The 14704-nt window shown below is 49.2% G+C and overlaps 1 protein-coding gene across 1 annotated transcript in view; it reads right to left on the reverse strand.

Annotated features, from left to right (window-relative positions):
• Positions 1 to 5746: 5746 nt before the first annotated feature.
• Positions 5747 to 14704, reverse strand: part of TOMM34 (translocase of outer mitochondrial membrane 34) — a 20898-nt gene continuing 11940 nt past the window's right edge. The window contains exons 5-7 of the mRNA XM_007464782.1: positions 11735 to 11882; positions 6196 to 6322; positions 5747 to 5952 (exon numbers count right to left, since the gene is read on the reverse strand). Of these exons, the coding sequence (XP_007464844.1) occupies positions 5848 to 5952; positions 6196 to 6322; positions 11735 to 11882 (380 nt within the window). The 3' untranslated portion in view covers positions 5747 to 5847. The remainder of the gene's footprint in view (positions 5953 to 6195; positions 6323 to 11734; positions 11883 to 14704) is intronic.

A 14704-nucleotide genomic window follows, 5' to 3' on the forward strand; every position in this document is an offset into this window, starting at 1 on the left:
ACTCGGCGCTGGGGATTCTACGTGAATGCTGGTTTTGAGGTGTCATGCCTTTGGGTTGCTGTCGGCCTTACCATCCCTGCTTATCTCTTACAGCCAACATCGGTACCCAGACCACAGGACCCGGTATGGCAGGATGCTCTTCACCAAGGGGGCCTCTCCTGACACACAGATGTTCCTTGGCAACACACAACACCCACCGGGTAAGGCTGGCCCAGCTGCCCACTGAGTTTGGGCTCTGGGGGTGCTTGGCTCAGAACCTTGTCTAAGGTGCTGGCCCTGTCTGGGCCTTGGTTTTCTTTCTATCCTTGGCTTGTAAAGTTTCCTTTATTAACATGTACCATCAGAAGAGATATCCCCACCCACCACCCACTAACAGAGGGGAAAAAAGACCAGGATCACATTTTGTTTGTTCATCACAATTTGCTTTGCCTGGGTTATTACCAAAATTAACTTGGGTTTCCTTAGTATTTACATAGTAAGCAGCAAGGATGTGATCAATCTGCAGAATAGAACTGAAAATATCTTCTGTAATTAAAAGCTGTGTATTTATCTCCCTGCCCCCTAAAAAACTCTCCAACTCAGCATTTTCAGATCCTGTCTAGAATTTCTGTGTGTATACTTCAAACTATTTCTTGTAAAATGAACAAGAGGAGGCTTTAGAGAGCAAAATGGTTTTAAAGTTACCAAGATGCGAAAGGGTCAGAAATCATGCTGGGGATGCGGCCATAAAGCTACCTGATTAAAAAGTGCTTTCTTTAGCACCAGGTGGTCAGTAACGTGTGGCTTTCACTTGACAACACGCATAGGGTTCCTAGAACCATGGAACACGTCTGCACTAGGATGTCACTTTGTCGTCTAGTCCACCATGCCCTTGTTAGGGATTCTGTCCCGCCCGATTGTCCACACCTTGCCCCCTGCTCCCCCTCTTCTAGGGCCTTCCTGGAGGCCTGTGCTCACCCGACAAGGGTAAGTGTTTTGAGGCCTTGCCCATCCGTGTGGTTAAGGGATGTGTCCCCGGCACCATGTGCAGGTCCAGGAGCCTGCTGTGCGTGTCCCCGGACAGGAGCCCCTGACTGCGTCCAAGCTGGCCGCAGCGCCGCTGCACGAGCAGAAGCAGATGATCGGTGAGTGGCTGGTTCCTCGACCCTGGAGCAGGAAGGGGGCGCCACCAGCCAGCTTACCTGGTGGGAAGTGCCTTGAGTGGAGGTCAGATGTGGGGATGAGGTCCCCAGCCTCGTGCTGACCCACCTGCCGGGTGGACTTGCCCAGAGGGCCTTTACTTCCCAGGACCCTGTTCATCTTGTCTTAAGACCCTGGTCAGACCAGATGGTCCCGAGAGCTCTTCCAGCTCTGCTGTTGTGTGGCTTCGACTCAGGCTGGGAGAGACCCCAGACGTGGGGAGATGAGGGGCCAGGAAGGGGAGCAGAAAGGTAGGGTCTTGGGTTTCTGCCAGGAAATGGCCCCTAAGGTGGGTGCTGTGGTACCTCACACCTCTCGTGATGGGAAGAGGCTGTCACCGAGTTTCATCGGTCTCCCAGTGCCCACGGCAGGGAGGAAGAACATAAACGTGCCCTGGGAAACAGACATTGTTTCCCCTGGCCCCTGATCTCCCGTGCAGTCCATCTCCATCCCGGCCTCTGTGGCGGGCCCTGCTTAAGGAGGCCGCTACCTGCTGAATGAATGAACGAGCTTGCTGTGGTTCCCAGGCTCTTTCCTTCACCTAGACCTCCAGACTCTTCTCTGAAGGCCCCCAATGCCACCACGCCATTGTTTGCTCGGCTCGCTTGGGGTTTTGCCACTTTACTACCCGCCCCCAAAGAAAAATTCTAAATGGGCTTCATGGCACTGCTTCAAGGCTCTGCAAGCAGTGCCCTGGGAACGTCTTCACTCCCCTTGTGGGAGAAGCCCTCCCCCACCACAGGAGGCACCCAGCACCCCCAGCCCCGGCTGCACCCTCCACACGTTGCCCAGATGGGCTGACCACCAACACTAGGCCCAATCACTCGAAGTGCCCAGTGGTGGAAGGTAAGTTTATCTTGTGTGCTTGGCTCCCCTGTCCCTCCAAGAAGTCAAGTTCAGCATTATCGCATCCCGTCTAGAATTTCAATGTGATCCTTCAAGTGATTTCTTGCCAAATGAACAAGAGTAGTCTTTAAAACAGCGACCAACCTTGTGTCAGAGCCTATGCAGTGTACTTTACACGTACCGTCAAATTTGATTCTTCACACTAGCCTCCAAGGCGGGGTTGGCTATGCTCACTTGGGGAAGAGGCCCCCGAGAGTGTTCAGTGACACACCTGGAGGGAGCAGTTCTGGGACAAAAACCCGGATGCCCCCTCTGCTGCGTTCCACAATACCACCCCCGCCCTGGGATGCCCGGGCTGTCCGCCAGGTGTGTGCATAAGCCTCAGAGGCTCTTCCGTACAGGTGAGCGTCTCTACCCCCTTATCTACAATGTCCACACCCAGCTGGCTGGCAAGATCACGGGCATGCTGCTGGAGATCGACAACTCGGAGCTGCTGCTCCTGCTGGAGTCCCCAGAGTCCCTCAATGCCAAGGTGGGCTGGAGCCTGCGAGGAGCGGGGAGGCCTCGGGGCAGAGGTGGGTTACCGATCAAGGCCTCTCCTAGGCGAGCTGGTAGGCTGCTGCTTAGACAGGTGAAGTGTATCTTCTTGCTGAAATCAGCTAACACCTGCAGAATGTGGAGGTGGCAGAGGGCCTTAGTGAAGGGCCGGCTACTTTAGCCCCCGCGGCCTCCCTGCAGCTCCCCAGGCAAGACTGTGCGACAGGGCGCTGTGTTCTGACCCAGCCCAAGGGTTAGGCTTCCCCCAGCCGTCTGGCAGTGTAGAAGGTGGCCGTGGGTTTCTGCCATGGGAGCCGGTGAGCACAGTCAGAGGGGGCGGCGGGGCTGGGCACGGGCCTTCTCGCGTCCGGTGGGCCGAGGCGGGGAGGCAGGGCTCTCCCGGGACCCTGCTGGGGCAGCCGCACCAACCCCTCCCCCGTGTGTCCCACAGGTCGAAGAGGCTCTGGCAGTGTTGCAGGACCATCAGGCCATGGAGCGGACCTGAGTGCACGTGCACCGGGACCAGGTGGGTGGTGGTCAGGGGAAGGGTGCCGGAGCAGCCGAGCTCAGAGGCTGTACAGAGCTGGGAAGGGACATTCACAGACTCCCAGAGAACGCTGTGGTGTCACTGGCTTATCTCGGAGGCACCAAGGAGGCGTTCAGGGGAAGCTGTGACGATCAAAGGCAAGGAGGACAGACCGCATGATGGGAATTGGCGTGGACTCCGGTGCTGAGTGGGCCGGCCAGCCGGCCGGCCGCCCCAGCGGCCTCGCTCAGAATAGGCTGGCCTTCCCCCAGGCACCGCCTGGCCCCACGCGACCTGCCGGAACGCCTGGCTTGGGCTCGTCTGTGTCCTTGCTTGAAGACTAGGTGTCTGCCACGCTTTAGAAATATTTATTTTTTCATCCCCAGAAAATGGACTCCTTACTCCCTTGGCTGACAAGAGAACCGCGTTTCCTGCTCTTGGCTCTAAGGCCCTGTGAACCGTAACTTCCCAACTGGGCTGTATCTGCACTTGAGCTTTTTGTGGAATGAAGGCTGGTCACCCGGCCAGCCTCTTACCTGTTGCTTTGTGCATTAAAAGTGCTGCAAACTCCGTCTTGTCTCCCAGGAGGCCTTCTTGTGTCAGAGGGAGGTGGGCAGAGCAAAGGGTAGCCTTGACTGGGCTGGGGCTTTGGCTGTAAGAAACAGGAACAGAAACCCAAAGGTGCGCTGTGCTAACGCACACAGAGGGCATGTAAACCGTGCACCAGACAGAGCAGAGCAGAGCTGCCAGGAACTGAGTAGGATGACCCGTAAGGGCCCCAGAGGAGCAGCTGCCACCCACCAACCGTGCAGCAGGGGGCTAAGTGGTCGTCACACAGCAATGAAGCTGCTGGTGCCCACGTGTGCATGGGGGTTCTGGATGCCCGGCCTGAGCAGCCTGCAGGGCAGGGTACTCTGGAAGCAGTAACCGCTTTGCTCTGGGCTGGCCGACTAAGGCGTCGTGTCACAACTCCACTCTTGTAGAAAGGCTTTCGGTTACCTTCCCAGGTTGTGATTTCCAGGTTATGCTGGTCTACCTACCTCCTATGTTTTCACGAGGAAATCAAGCTACTTGGCTTGTGGACCTCAAGAAGAGAAAGTCAGTCTGTTGTGACTAGATGGCACCTCTAAACCTGCCTAAAATCGGGTGAGAGTCATGCCTGCTTGCGAGGCAGCAAGAAAAGGGGGTGCAGCTGCTCGCTTTGAAATGGCCCCCAGGCCCGGCCCGTGGAGTTTCTGTGACTCTAAAATCTGCTTCAGCCTGGAGATCTGGTTGCTCAGAGACTTGGCCCTTGGGGAGGGCGGAAGCAACGTGCTAACAGCTGAATGTTGCCCAGAACCGAACGGGATGGGGGAGCAAAGGGACAATAAGAACCCTGTCTGCCCGGCTTTCTGGAGTCAAACTTCTCCGTTAAGATGAAAACAACTGAAGCTAAGACACAGTCCAGGCAGGCAGGGGAGGCGCCCCAGCCTCACCCATACCACACTTTGTGAGGCTGAATGGCACTTCCTGGCCCCGTCCTCCCAGCAGAGGCCTTCCCCAGTGCTGTTCCGTCTGCTCGGATTGCGCTTCCCTCCCCTCTTCACCTGCTGTGATCCCCACATTAGAACTTAATTCAAACTTGACTTCCTCAGGGACCCCTTTTCCTCCACGGGGTCAAACCTCCCTAGTTGGGGAAAGTGTTGCGACCACTCCTTCAGAACACTGCCGGCTGCAGTTTCACTCTTGTGTGAGTAACTTCCTGTGTCCCATGGGACAGTCAGCCCTCTGAGAGCAGGGACCGTGTCTATTTACTCACTGCTGTTTCCCCAGCACTATACGTAGGGCCTGGCCCACGCAGACAATCCAGTAAATCTGATCAAAGAATGGATGAGTGCTCCATAAGCAGTCTTTTTTTTAATTATTGCAAAGTTCCAAAATGAACCAAAACTGAAAAAGCATAAATGAAAGTACAACAGACATTTATGTAGCAAACATTAATGCAGTAGCTTCAACACATGGTTCAACAGAATCAGTCAGTTCAGTCAGATTAACGTCAACATATTACAAGGAACTAAGAAGCCTCGAGGGGTCCCTGCCCAGGATGGAAGGACACTGACTTCCAGGAGGCCTTTCTCCCTGTCTCGCCTTCCGAAGTGGCAGCCACACCTTCTGGCTCTTGAAACAGCTCAGGCACCTCCACGCAGGGGGCGACAGCACAGAGCCACAGACAAAGCCGGCCGAGGGCCAGGTCCTGCATCCCCACCAAAGGAGGGCTCGGCCAAAAGGCACTGGGGCTCAGAACACAGAGCACTGTGCCAAGGACCGGGCAGGGACAGCAGCGCTGGAGACCAGCTCAACAGGCTGCTTTGGGTGTAGGCGGGTGAGGGCTTCCCAGTGCCCCCCACGCCCCAGCCCAGGTTGCTCAGGTGGACCACGGTGAAGGTGCCTGGTGACGCTGGAAGGGCAACTCGCTCTGGAGCGTGCTGGGCAGAGACAGAGCCGAGGGCTTTGCCTATGAGGACCTGTCTGTGTGACCCGCTCGCTGTCTGCAGCACAGGGAGTTCGGGACAGGGAGAGACCTTTCCAACAAAACGTCTTGTTTTTGACTACACTGAGCTTAATTTGAACAGGCAAATCCTCTTGAGGAGTGGGAGGCCATCACATCTCTCAGGGGCAGAGGAGGGTGCTTCGGAGCTTGCTCTGGGGCATGCCGGGTCCCGGGAGCAGGCACGGAGGAAGGTGGTCAGGCAGAGGTGTCCTGCTGCCCCTCTGGGTTTTTAGTTTAAGCTCCGGTTAACCTCCTGCCGCAACTTCTGTGCGGGACCGTTCCTGGGCTCAATCTGAAGGAGGCTGTTGATGTCCGCAAAGCTGGATTTATAGTCCTGAGAGGAGAGAGAGGGTGTGGGGATGGAGCCCTGGCCCAGGGAGACCAGGCGGGGGTGGGGACCGCTGCTGAGCCCGCAGAGGGTTTCTGCAGCCCAGCCTGGAGGCCTGCCTGGAGCACCTGGGCCCCTGGACGAGAAGGCACGTGGCAGGTACGCCTCACCTTAACCGTGCTCTGGAAGTGCCAGCACAGGCACAACTGGCTGTAGCTCTGTTGGTGCCTCCGGCCAGAATCTCTTTACCTTGAGTGCCTTGTAGGCTTGAGCCCGTCTGTAAAATGCCTTCACGTTCTTTCCGTCCAGACTGAGGGCTTCCGTGCAGTCCTTCACGGCCTCCTTGTACTGCTTTAGCACCAGATGGCAGAGCGCCCTGAGGGGAAAGAGCGGGCCATGCAGCGGTCTGAGGAGCGCCCTACGGCTCCCCGAATGCACCGTGCTGGGTGCTTCCTACCTCCCTCAGTCCTCACGGCCACCCAGCCCCCTTCTGCAGAGGTGACGTGGCTCAGGGGGTTGAAGGGACGCGCCAAGCTTCCACTACTACAGAGGGGCAGACCTGGGACTCAACCCGGGCTCGAACGACCCGAGATCCTGACCGTGTTCGGTGCTATTGTTCTGTCCGCCTTACGCTCCCACACTGTACTCTTCCAAGCTATAAGAGGCTTCCCGAAACGCTCCCCTTGATAAAAAGTTATCTACCTCAAGAAAAAAACCAAATACCAGGCTCTAAATAAATAGCAGGCATGCTGACATGTTAGGGGTGAAATGTAAAGATGTCTACAACTTACGCATCAAAGATGATAAAATGGATCGATAGATGGCTATAGTGACAAAGCAAATATAACAATGTTCTTTTTAACTGAAGCGTACTTGATTTTATAACAGTGTTTATGAATTTAATTGGCAAGTATATGGGTGTTCAATACATAATTCATTCAACTTACATTTTGAAAATTTTCACATTCTGCATCAACTGGGTGGGGGGAAAGTATATATTTGTATCTCTCTCATTCAATTTTAGTCCTTTCCCCCAAAGATAATCACTAAAAACAAAACAGATATCCATTCCACCTCACTTTTTAATGGATACATAGTATTCACTTGTATGTACCACAATTTATTAATTCCTTATCAGTAGACATTTTTCACTGTTTCCAGTTTATAAATAAACGATGCTACCATGAACATCCTTGCACATAAATCTTAGACGCCTATTAGGAGGGACTGCTGCATCAAAAGGTACATACATGTAAATTTTTGATTATTACCAAAATGCTCTCCAAAAACCAGCTGACCCTGGAGGAACACGGGTTTGAACTGCGCAGGTCCACTTATATGCAGATTTTTTTCAGTAACAAATTCTAGAGTATTACATCATCTGCATTTGGTGGACTCCATGGAATGCAGCAAAACCGCAGATACGAGAGGACGACTGTAAATTATGCTGAGATTTTCTGACTGCAAGGAGGGTCAGTGCCCCCAACAGGCGCCTTGTTCAAGGGTCAAGTGTACTTAAGAACAGTTACTAACAGAGACTATTTTCCTGCAACTGTACCAACCCTGGGTCTCAACCTTTAACTTCTGCCAATATGGAAGAAAATAGCATCTGTTTTAATGTAGTTGCTTTAAATACAGGTAAAGCTGAGTGTCTTTACATAAGATTTTTAAATCTTATGAAATAAAATTTATCCAACTTCTTTAATGACTTCTGTGGGTCCCCCTCCACCACCACCAAATACCTTCCCCACTGCAAGATAATTAACCCACACACTGTTCTAGAACTTAATGGTTTTACTTTTTACATTTGAAACTGTGATCCACTTAGAATTTATTTTAAAATAACGAGTGAGGGTAGGGATTCGGGTTCCTTTTGAACTCTCTCCAGCCAACCCAACACCATTTATTGGATAATTCCTTTTTCCCACACTTTATCATATCTAAATTCTCTTATGCTGTTATTCTTTTCCTGACAAATTATGGAATTATTACCAAGAATGTAAAAAAATTCTAGTATTTTCACTGAGATTGCATGGAACTTATAAATCAACTTAGAAAAAGCTTCTCCTTGTAACAATTTAAAAGCAGGCACAAATTCTGTGGCATTCTTCCCATTGAAGAGGTCCTATGTTCTTTCCTCTTGAATGTAGGCAGGTTCTGTGACTGTTCTGACCAACAGAGTAAAGAGGAACGTATGAGTCCCAGTGGTAGGCTACAGAGGTCTTGTAGCGTCAGCCTGTTCTCTGGGAACACTTGCTCTTGGAGCCTTTAGCTGCTATGCGAGAAGCCAACTATCCTGAGGCCACCATGCTGTGAGGACACTCAAGCCAGCATATGTGACAAGGCTGCCAGGAGAGAAGAAAAAAGGCTCCAGCTTGCTCTATCAGTTCCATTACCCAACCATTTCAGTCATCCCAGCTCTGGTGCCAGATATGCAGGAGAAGTGTTTAGATGACTCCAGTCCCAGCTACCATCTTGTTGACCCTGAATGACAGACCCTGAGTAAGAACTGCCCTTTCCGAATTCCTGGCTCACGAATCGTGAGCAAAATAAAACAGCTGTTGTCAGCCACTAAGTTTTAGAATAGTAGTCCCTGATCTAAATTTGAACATAGAAGAATTCTAAGGAAACTAAAGTGTTCTCTCAGTGGACTCTGGTAATTTCAAGAATTAGCCACACTTCTGGGAAGTAGAGGAACCAGAATATAAGCATTAGGTACTATTTGGTGACTTCTGAATATAAATGTTGCAATGAAGATGATTACATGTGAACTCCAAAGATTATATTCAAGATGTGAAAAACGCGCAACTTTGGCCTGTAAAATAAACACCCTTGGCTTTTGGTAAACAGAATGATTTTGTATCCAATCAGAAGGGTTTTCATTATGAAGGAGACAAGTGAGTGAGAAGGAACTCAAGCTTGGGAGTATAAACACCTGACTTAAATCGCAGCTCCACCACATATTAGTTGTTTAACTTTATGATCATTTAATTCTAAAATTAAATGATCTGGGACCATGACCTAACCTGAAGGACTGACCTGAAGGACTGCTGTGAGTACTAAATGAGACTCTTCGGAGGTCCATTCAGGGCCTGGCCAATTGTAGGTGCCAAGTACCTGACAGTGATATCCACTCAGGTATCAACTGTACAGACAGAACCGGAGCCTAAGATGATGCACTGGTCCATACAGATGCATATGTACGAAGTGGAGCATTAAAATGGCATCCAGGATGTGGTATATTCCGCCACAATGGATAGAAAATTGATCTGTATAAAGTTTTCAGTCTTCTAAATTAAATTTATACAATCAATGTAATTACATTCAGTCTTCTAAATTAAATTTATACAATCAACGTAATTACAATGTAATTACAACCAAAAGCCCAACAAGATACGGTTTGGAATTTATCACAGTGAACCTAAGGTTTAGCTAGAAGATCAAAGCTGGGAAAATAGCCAGGGATACTCTGATTAAGAAGATTAAGGAAAAGACCAGCCCTACAAGATATACTGCAAAGCAATAGTAATTAACAGTGTGGCACAGACATATTTGCATGAAAATCAGTATTTAAATAAAATCAGTGTTTAAATAAAACACTGTCCTGAATGTGGTACAAATCCAGGAAAATGGGTTAATAGAGGTCTCCAGCAACATGAGGTAATAAGCAAGGACAGAGAGCCCACAGAAAGAGGAGTTAGAAGATGATGCTGGACTTCCCTGGTGGTGCAGTAGTTAAGAATCTGCCTGTCAATGCAGGGGACACAGGTTCGAGCCCTGGTTCAGGAAGATCCCACAGGCCGTGGAGCAACTAAGCCGGCGCACCACAACTACTGAGCCTGTGCGCCACAACTACTGAAGCCCGTGTGCCTAGAGCCCATGCTCTGCAACAAGAGAAGCCACCGCAATGAGAAGCCTGCACACCGCAACGAAGAGTAGCTCCCACTCGCCGAAACTAGAGAAAGACCGCGCACAGCAACAAAGACCCAACACAGCCAAAAATAAATAAATTTAAAAAAAAAAAAGATGCTGCTGCACAAACATGAAAAAAGGGGCTGCAGCCCTTTTCCCTGAGTTAGCCTGGCTGACTGAGGCACCCGGGTCCAATTGGCCAGTAAAACCACAGATCCAAAATGCCAAAATCCATGCTTTAAAACTAAAAGTTCCCTTCTCAACTCATTTGGCAGCAAAACCTGACCTGAACTTACATGAGGCTGCTTAGTCTTTCTTTACACCATTCCATGTGATCCTGGAATTTCCGTATGTTTCACTGCAGAAATACTTAACGATTAACTTCCGCGAGACGCCCAGACCCTGCTGGAGTGTTATGTGACTCAGCATATGCACTATGATACCTTCCTAAAACTGGAAACACATTTTATCCCAAGAGTTTTGGATAAGGAACAGTGAGCCTATAGGAGACCCAAGATTTCTGAAATAAAGAGTCATGTTGGGAAGGAGAAACAGACTCACAAGATTTATTAACGACTTATAACAAATGTTTGGATCAGATCTGGTCCCTTGCTGAATGTTTCAAGCTTCTGACAGTAAAACTAACAGATCTCACTGGAGCCAGGTTCCAATTCTGTCTCCACCATTTACCGGCTGGGTGAGCTGAGGACAAGCCCTTCCTGCTCTGAGCCTTGGTTTTCTCAACATTAAAACAAGATGAGCATCTACTACCAATACCTTTGAGGGCTACTGCTGAGCAGGGACTCCTACACAATAAAGAGACAGTACCCTGGCTCCCAGGCTCTCACTGTTGGTGGAAAGAATCACCGACCACTGGCAGCAGCTCAGGGCGCAGGCCCTTCTATATTGCTGCAAGTCCAACCCCTCAGGCTAGACTGGATCCTTCTCTCTTGCTCAGGCCAGGCAATAGTTAATCCATACCCTGGGTTCTGCCCTGGTGCTCGCAGACAGACGGTGCTGAAATTTCTAACCAGAGGGTCTTGGAGAAAGCCCACGGGGTGAGAGTCGGGGAAGGTGCAGAGGCTTTGATACTTGTGTTGGAGGGGTGTTTGCATAGCAAGCCCATAGCTTTTACTCACATCCTATGTTTTTCTGGTTAATTAAAATTTGGGGGGTGGGGGCGGCAAACAAAGCCCAGGCTCCCCTTGGGCACCCCTCAGTTTCTGCCCTTTAAGAGAGTGAGTGCCACTGGCAACACCTATCTCACCGTGACCAGAGTGTGAATGCACGTTTTGAGCTGTGACGCACAGGCATACCTCGTTTTACTGTGTGCTTCAGATATTTTGCAGATATCAAAACTGAAGATTTGTGGCAACCCTGCATCGAGCAAGTCTACTGGCACCATTTTTCCAGCAGCATTTGTTCACTTTGTATCTCTGTTTCACATGTTGATAATTCTCACAATATTTCAAACTTTTTCATTATGATTATACTCGTTACAGTGATCTGTGATCACTGACCTTTGATGTTACTACTACGACTTGTTCACATGATGACTGGCAATTTTTAGCAATAAAGTATTGTTAAATTAAGGTACGTACGTTGTTTTTTAGACATAATGCTATTGCACATTTAACGGACTACAGTATAATGTAAACGTAACTTTTAGACGCACAGGGAAACCCCAAAACTCGTGTGACTCGAGTTACTGCGATATTTGCTTTACTGTGGTGGTCTGGAACTGACCCTGCGATATCTCTGAGGTATGCCTGTACTGACTAAATGCTGGGATGCAGAGCCCATCACAGTCTAAGAGAAGACTACGGGAGAATGTTCGGTGTCCTGAAATCTCCCAGGCCAGCCGTGTGGAAGGTACCTGTTGCTGTACGTGGCGGACTCCAAGTTACTAAACCAGAGGCTCTCATTGTACTTCTCAATCGCTTGCTTATGGTTCCCCTTCTTTACAAGCTCATTGCCTTCCTCCTTCAGAACTCTGGCTCTCTCCACATCCCCAGCAGAAGGCACTAGATACAAATTCAGAAGAGGAAAAAACCATGGAGCAGGTGCCCAGCTGAGCTCCAGGAGATCTCTTGGGCAGCGTCTCTTCTAAGCCGTCTACAACGCTCTGTCCCCAGAGCGTTCCTGCACTGTGTAAAGCATCCTGCCTGAGTAATGAGACCCCCGATCAATGGCTTCTGGGATATTAAACAGTTTTTCCTTTGGAAGAGATTGGGACTCCTGATATAATCATACGTTTACACACACAATGATAAATACACAATAAAAAGTAACCCAGGTTCTGGCCTCAGCACTGCCACTCAGTAGCTGGAAGTCCTATGTGACCTACCTAATGCTTCTGGACCTCAATTTGCTCACCAATACAATGGGGGCAATATCTATTCCACACAGGGCTACTCACACTTTCTCCTGTGAGAAAACAGGAGAAAGTGCAGAGCACCCTATAAACTTAAAGCAGGAGAATAAGTGAGAAAGTATTTAAATAAACAAGCATCTGGTAAAAATGGGTGAAGATCCTGGGCTTCCAGAAAAGGGCAGAGGTATCTGCTACTCCTCAGTTGTTTTGGTCTGAGCCTGTGAGTGTTCTCCCCAACTCGACACCTGCAGCTGTACCCCAGCCTTCGGGGTGGCGGGGTGGGGAGAGGGAGAAAGGGAGAAAAAGAGAGAACAAGGTGAAATGCCAGCTGCTCCACCTGGCCTTGGGGCCCTCCACTGCACCGCCCCAGTTAATTATTCCAGCCCCAGCTCCCATATAACCTGCTTTTTCAATTCTTAAAAACTATCTTTATAAAATACTCAATACTTATGACAAGGGTAAGGTTTTAGGAATAAAACTAATACCCTTGAACTCATCCCTCACCTTAAGAAACAGAACATTTACTAAGACCTTTGAAATCCTGTGAGCCTCTCCCGCAATCAATCCACCCCGGGAGGAAACCGTCATCCCCAATTCTGTGCACACCAACCCCCCCGTTTTCTTGGTTAGTTTAACTATATATACAATAGTATCTATAAACTATTTATTGTTTACGTTGTTTTAGAACTTCAAATAAAGGAATACATAATTCTATGTATTTTTTTTCCCCTCAAAATTATATTCCTGAGATTCATCTGTGTGGATGCATATACCTGTAACTCCTTCATTCATTCTCATTGCTGCAATGCAACTGATTTATCCGTTCTACTGTTTATGGAGACTTCGGTTATTTTGCTTTTCGCTGTTACCAAATTTTTTTAATTAAAAAAAAAAATTATTTATTTATTTATTTTTGGCTGAGTTGGGTCTTCATTGCTGCGTGGGCTTTTTCTAGTTGCGGCGAGCAGGGGCTACTCTTCGTTGTGGTGCGCGGGCTTCTCATTGCGGTGGCTTCTCTTGTTGCAGAGCACAGGCTCCAGGCACACAGGCTGCAGTAGTTGTGGCATGCAAGCTCAGTAGTTGTGGCTCACCGGCTCTAGAGCGCAGGCTCAGTAGTTGTGGCGCACAGGCTTAGCTGCTCCGCGGCATGTGGGATCTTCCCGGACCAGAGCTCGAACCCGTGTCCCCTGCGTTAGCAGGAGGATCCTTAACCACTGCGCCACCAGAGAAGTCCCTCTTACAGAATTTCTGCTCTGAACGTCCCTGTACATGTCTCCTTGTGCACACGTGCACGAGTTTCTCTAGAAGCAGAGCCAGTGGGTCGCAATGTGCACACATCCTCAGCTTCACCTCGGCTCTGCAACGCACCCCACACTGCCCCATGCTTGTCCCCGCGAGCCAACAGCGATGCCCCACCACTTCATTCTCTCACTCCTTCCACTGCCTCTGCCGAAAACCCCCTTCCCTTCGCGCCTGAAGAGCTCACCCTTTCAGGCCCAGCTCAACCTGTCACCTCCAGGAGCCTTTCCCCAGCTCTCCCAAGCACACTGATGGCAGTTCCCAATTTGAATTCCTCAAACATTAGAGACTCTAAAGCACCTGTTCTTCCTCCTGTATTTTATTATTATTTTTAAAAATTTATTGACATACAATTTATCTACCATAAATTCACCATTTTAAAGTGTACAAATCACTGATTTTAGTGTATTCCCAAAGTTATGCAACCATTACTACTACCTAATTCCAGAACATTTTCATCACCTCCAAAAGAAACCCCATACCTGTTAGCAGTCCCTCCCATTCCCCTGCCCCCATCCTCGGTAACCAGCAATCTACTTTCCGTCTTTTAGGATTTGCTACTGTGGACATTTCATCTAAATGGAATCACACAACATGTGCTCTTTTGTGACTTCTTTCACTTCGCATAGTGTTTTCAAGGTTCATCTGTCTTGTACCATGTATCAGAATTTCCTTTTTATGGCCAAATGATGTTGCACTGTATGGATATACCACATTTTGTTTATCCATTCATCATTTGAGGGACATTTGGGTTGTTTCCACTTTTGGGCTGCTATGAATAATGATGCTGTGAACATTTGTGAACAAGCTTTTATGTGAACATGTGTTCAGTTCTCTAGGAGTGGGACTGCCGTTGCGTAGCTCTTAAGTGTATGTTCGTTTTAATGCATCTCATGTGAAGCCCTTTACACACATAAAACTTTCAGCCCCGGCTTGGGACTTGAGTGAGCAGATAGGAACCTATCTCACCAGCAACACGTGGTGGGGTCCAAGTCAGCTGGAAAGCCCAGCCAGAGTCCCACTAGCAATTCTTTTTCCTCTCTCCCGTGCCCTGAGAGGCTTCATGGTTTCTTCCATTCAAGATGCTGTCTATTTAATAACAATTCAGAGGGCTGGGGTAGGGGAAGTGGTGGCAGGCAAGTTTCTTTTTTTTTTTTTTTTTTTTTTTTTTTT

This window comes from Lipotes vexillifer, unplaced genomic scaffold (genome assembly GCF_000442215.2).
Source record: "Lipotes vexillifer unplaced genomic scaffold, Lipotes_vexillifer_v1.1 scaffold53, whole genome shotgun sequence".
NCBI lineage: Eukaryota > Metazoa > Chordata > Mammalia > Artiodactyla > Lipotidae > Lipotes > Lipotes vexillifer.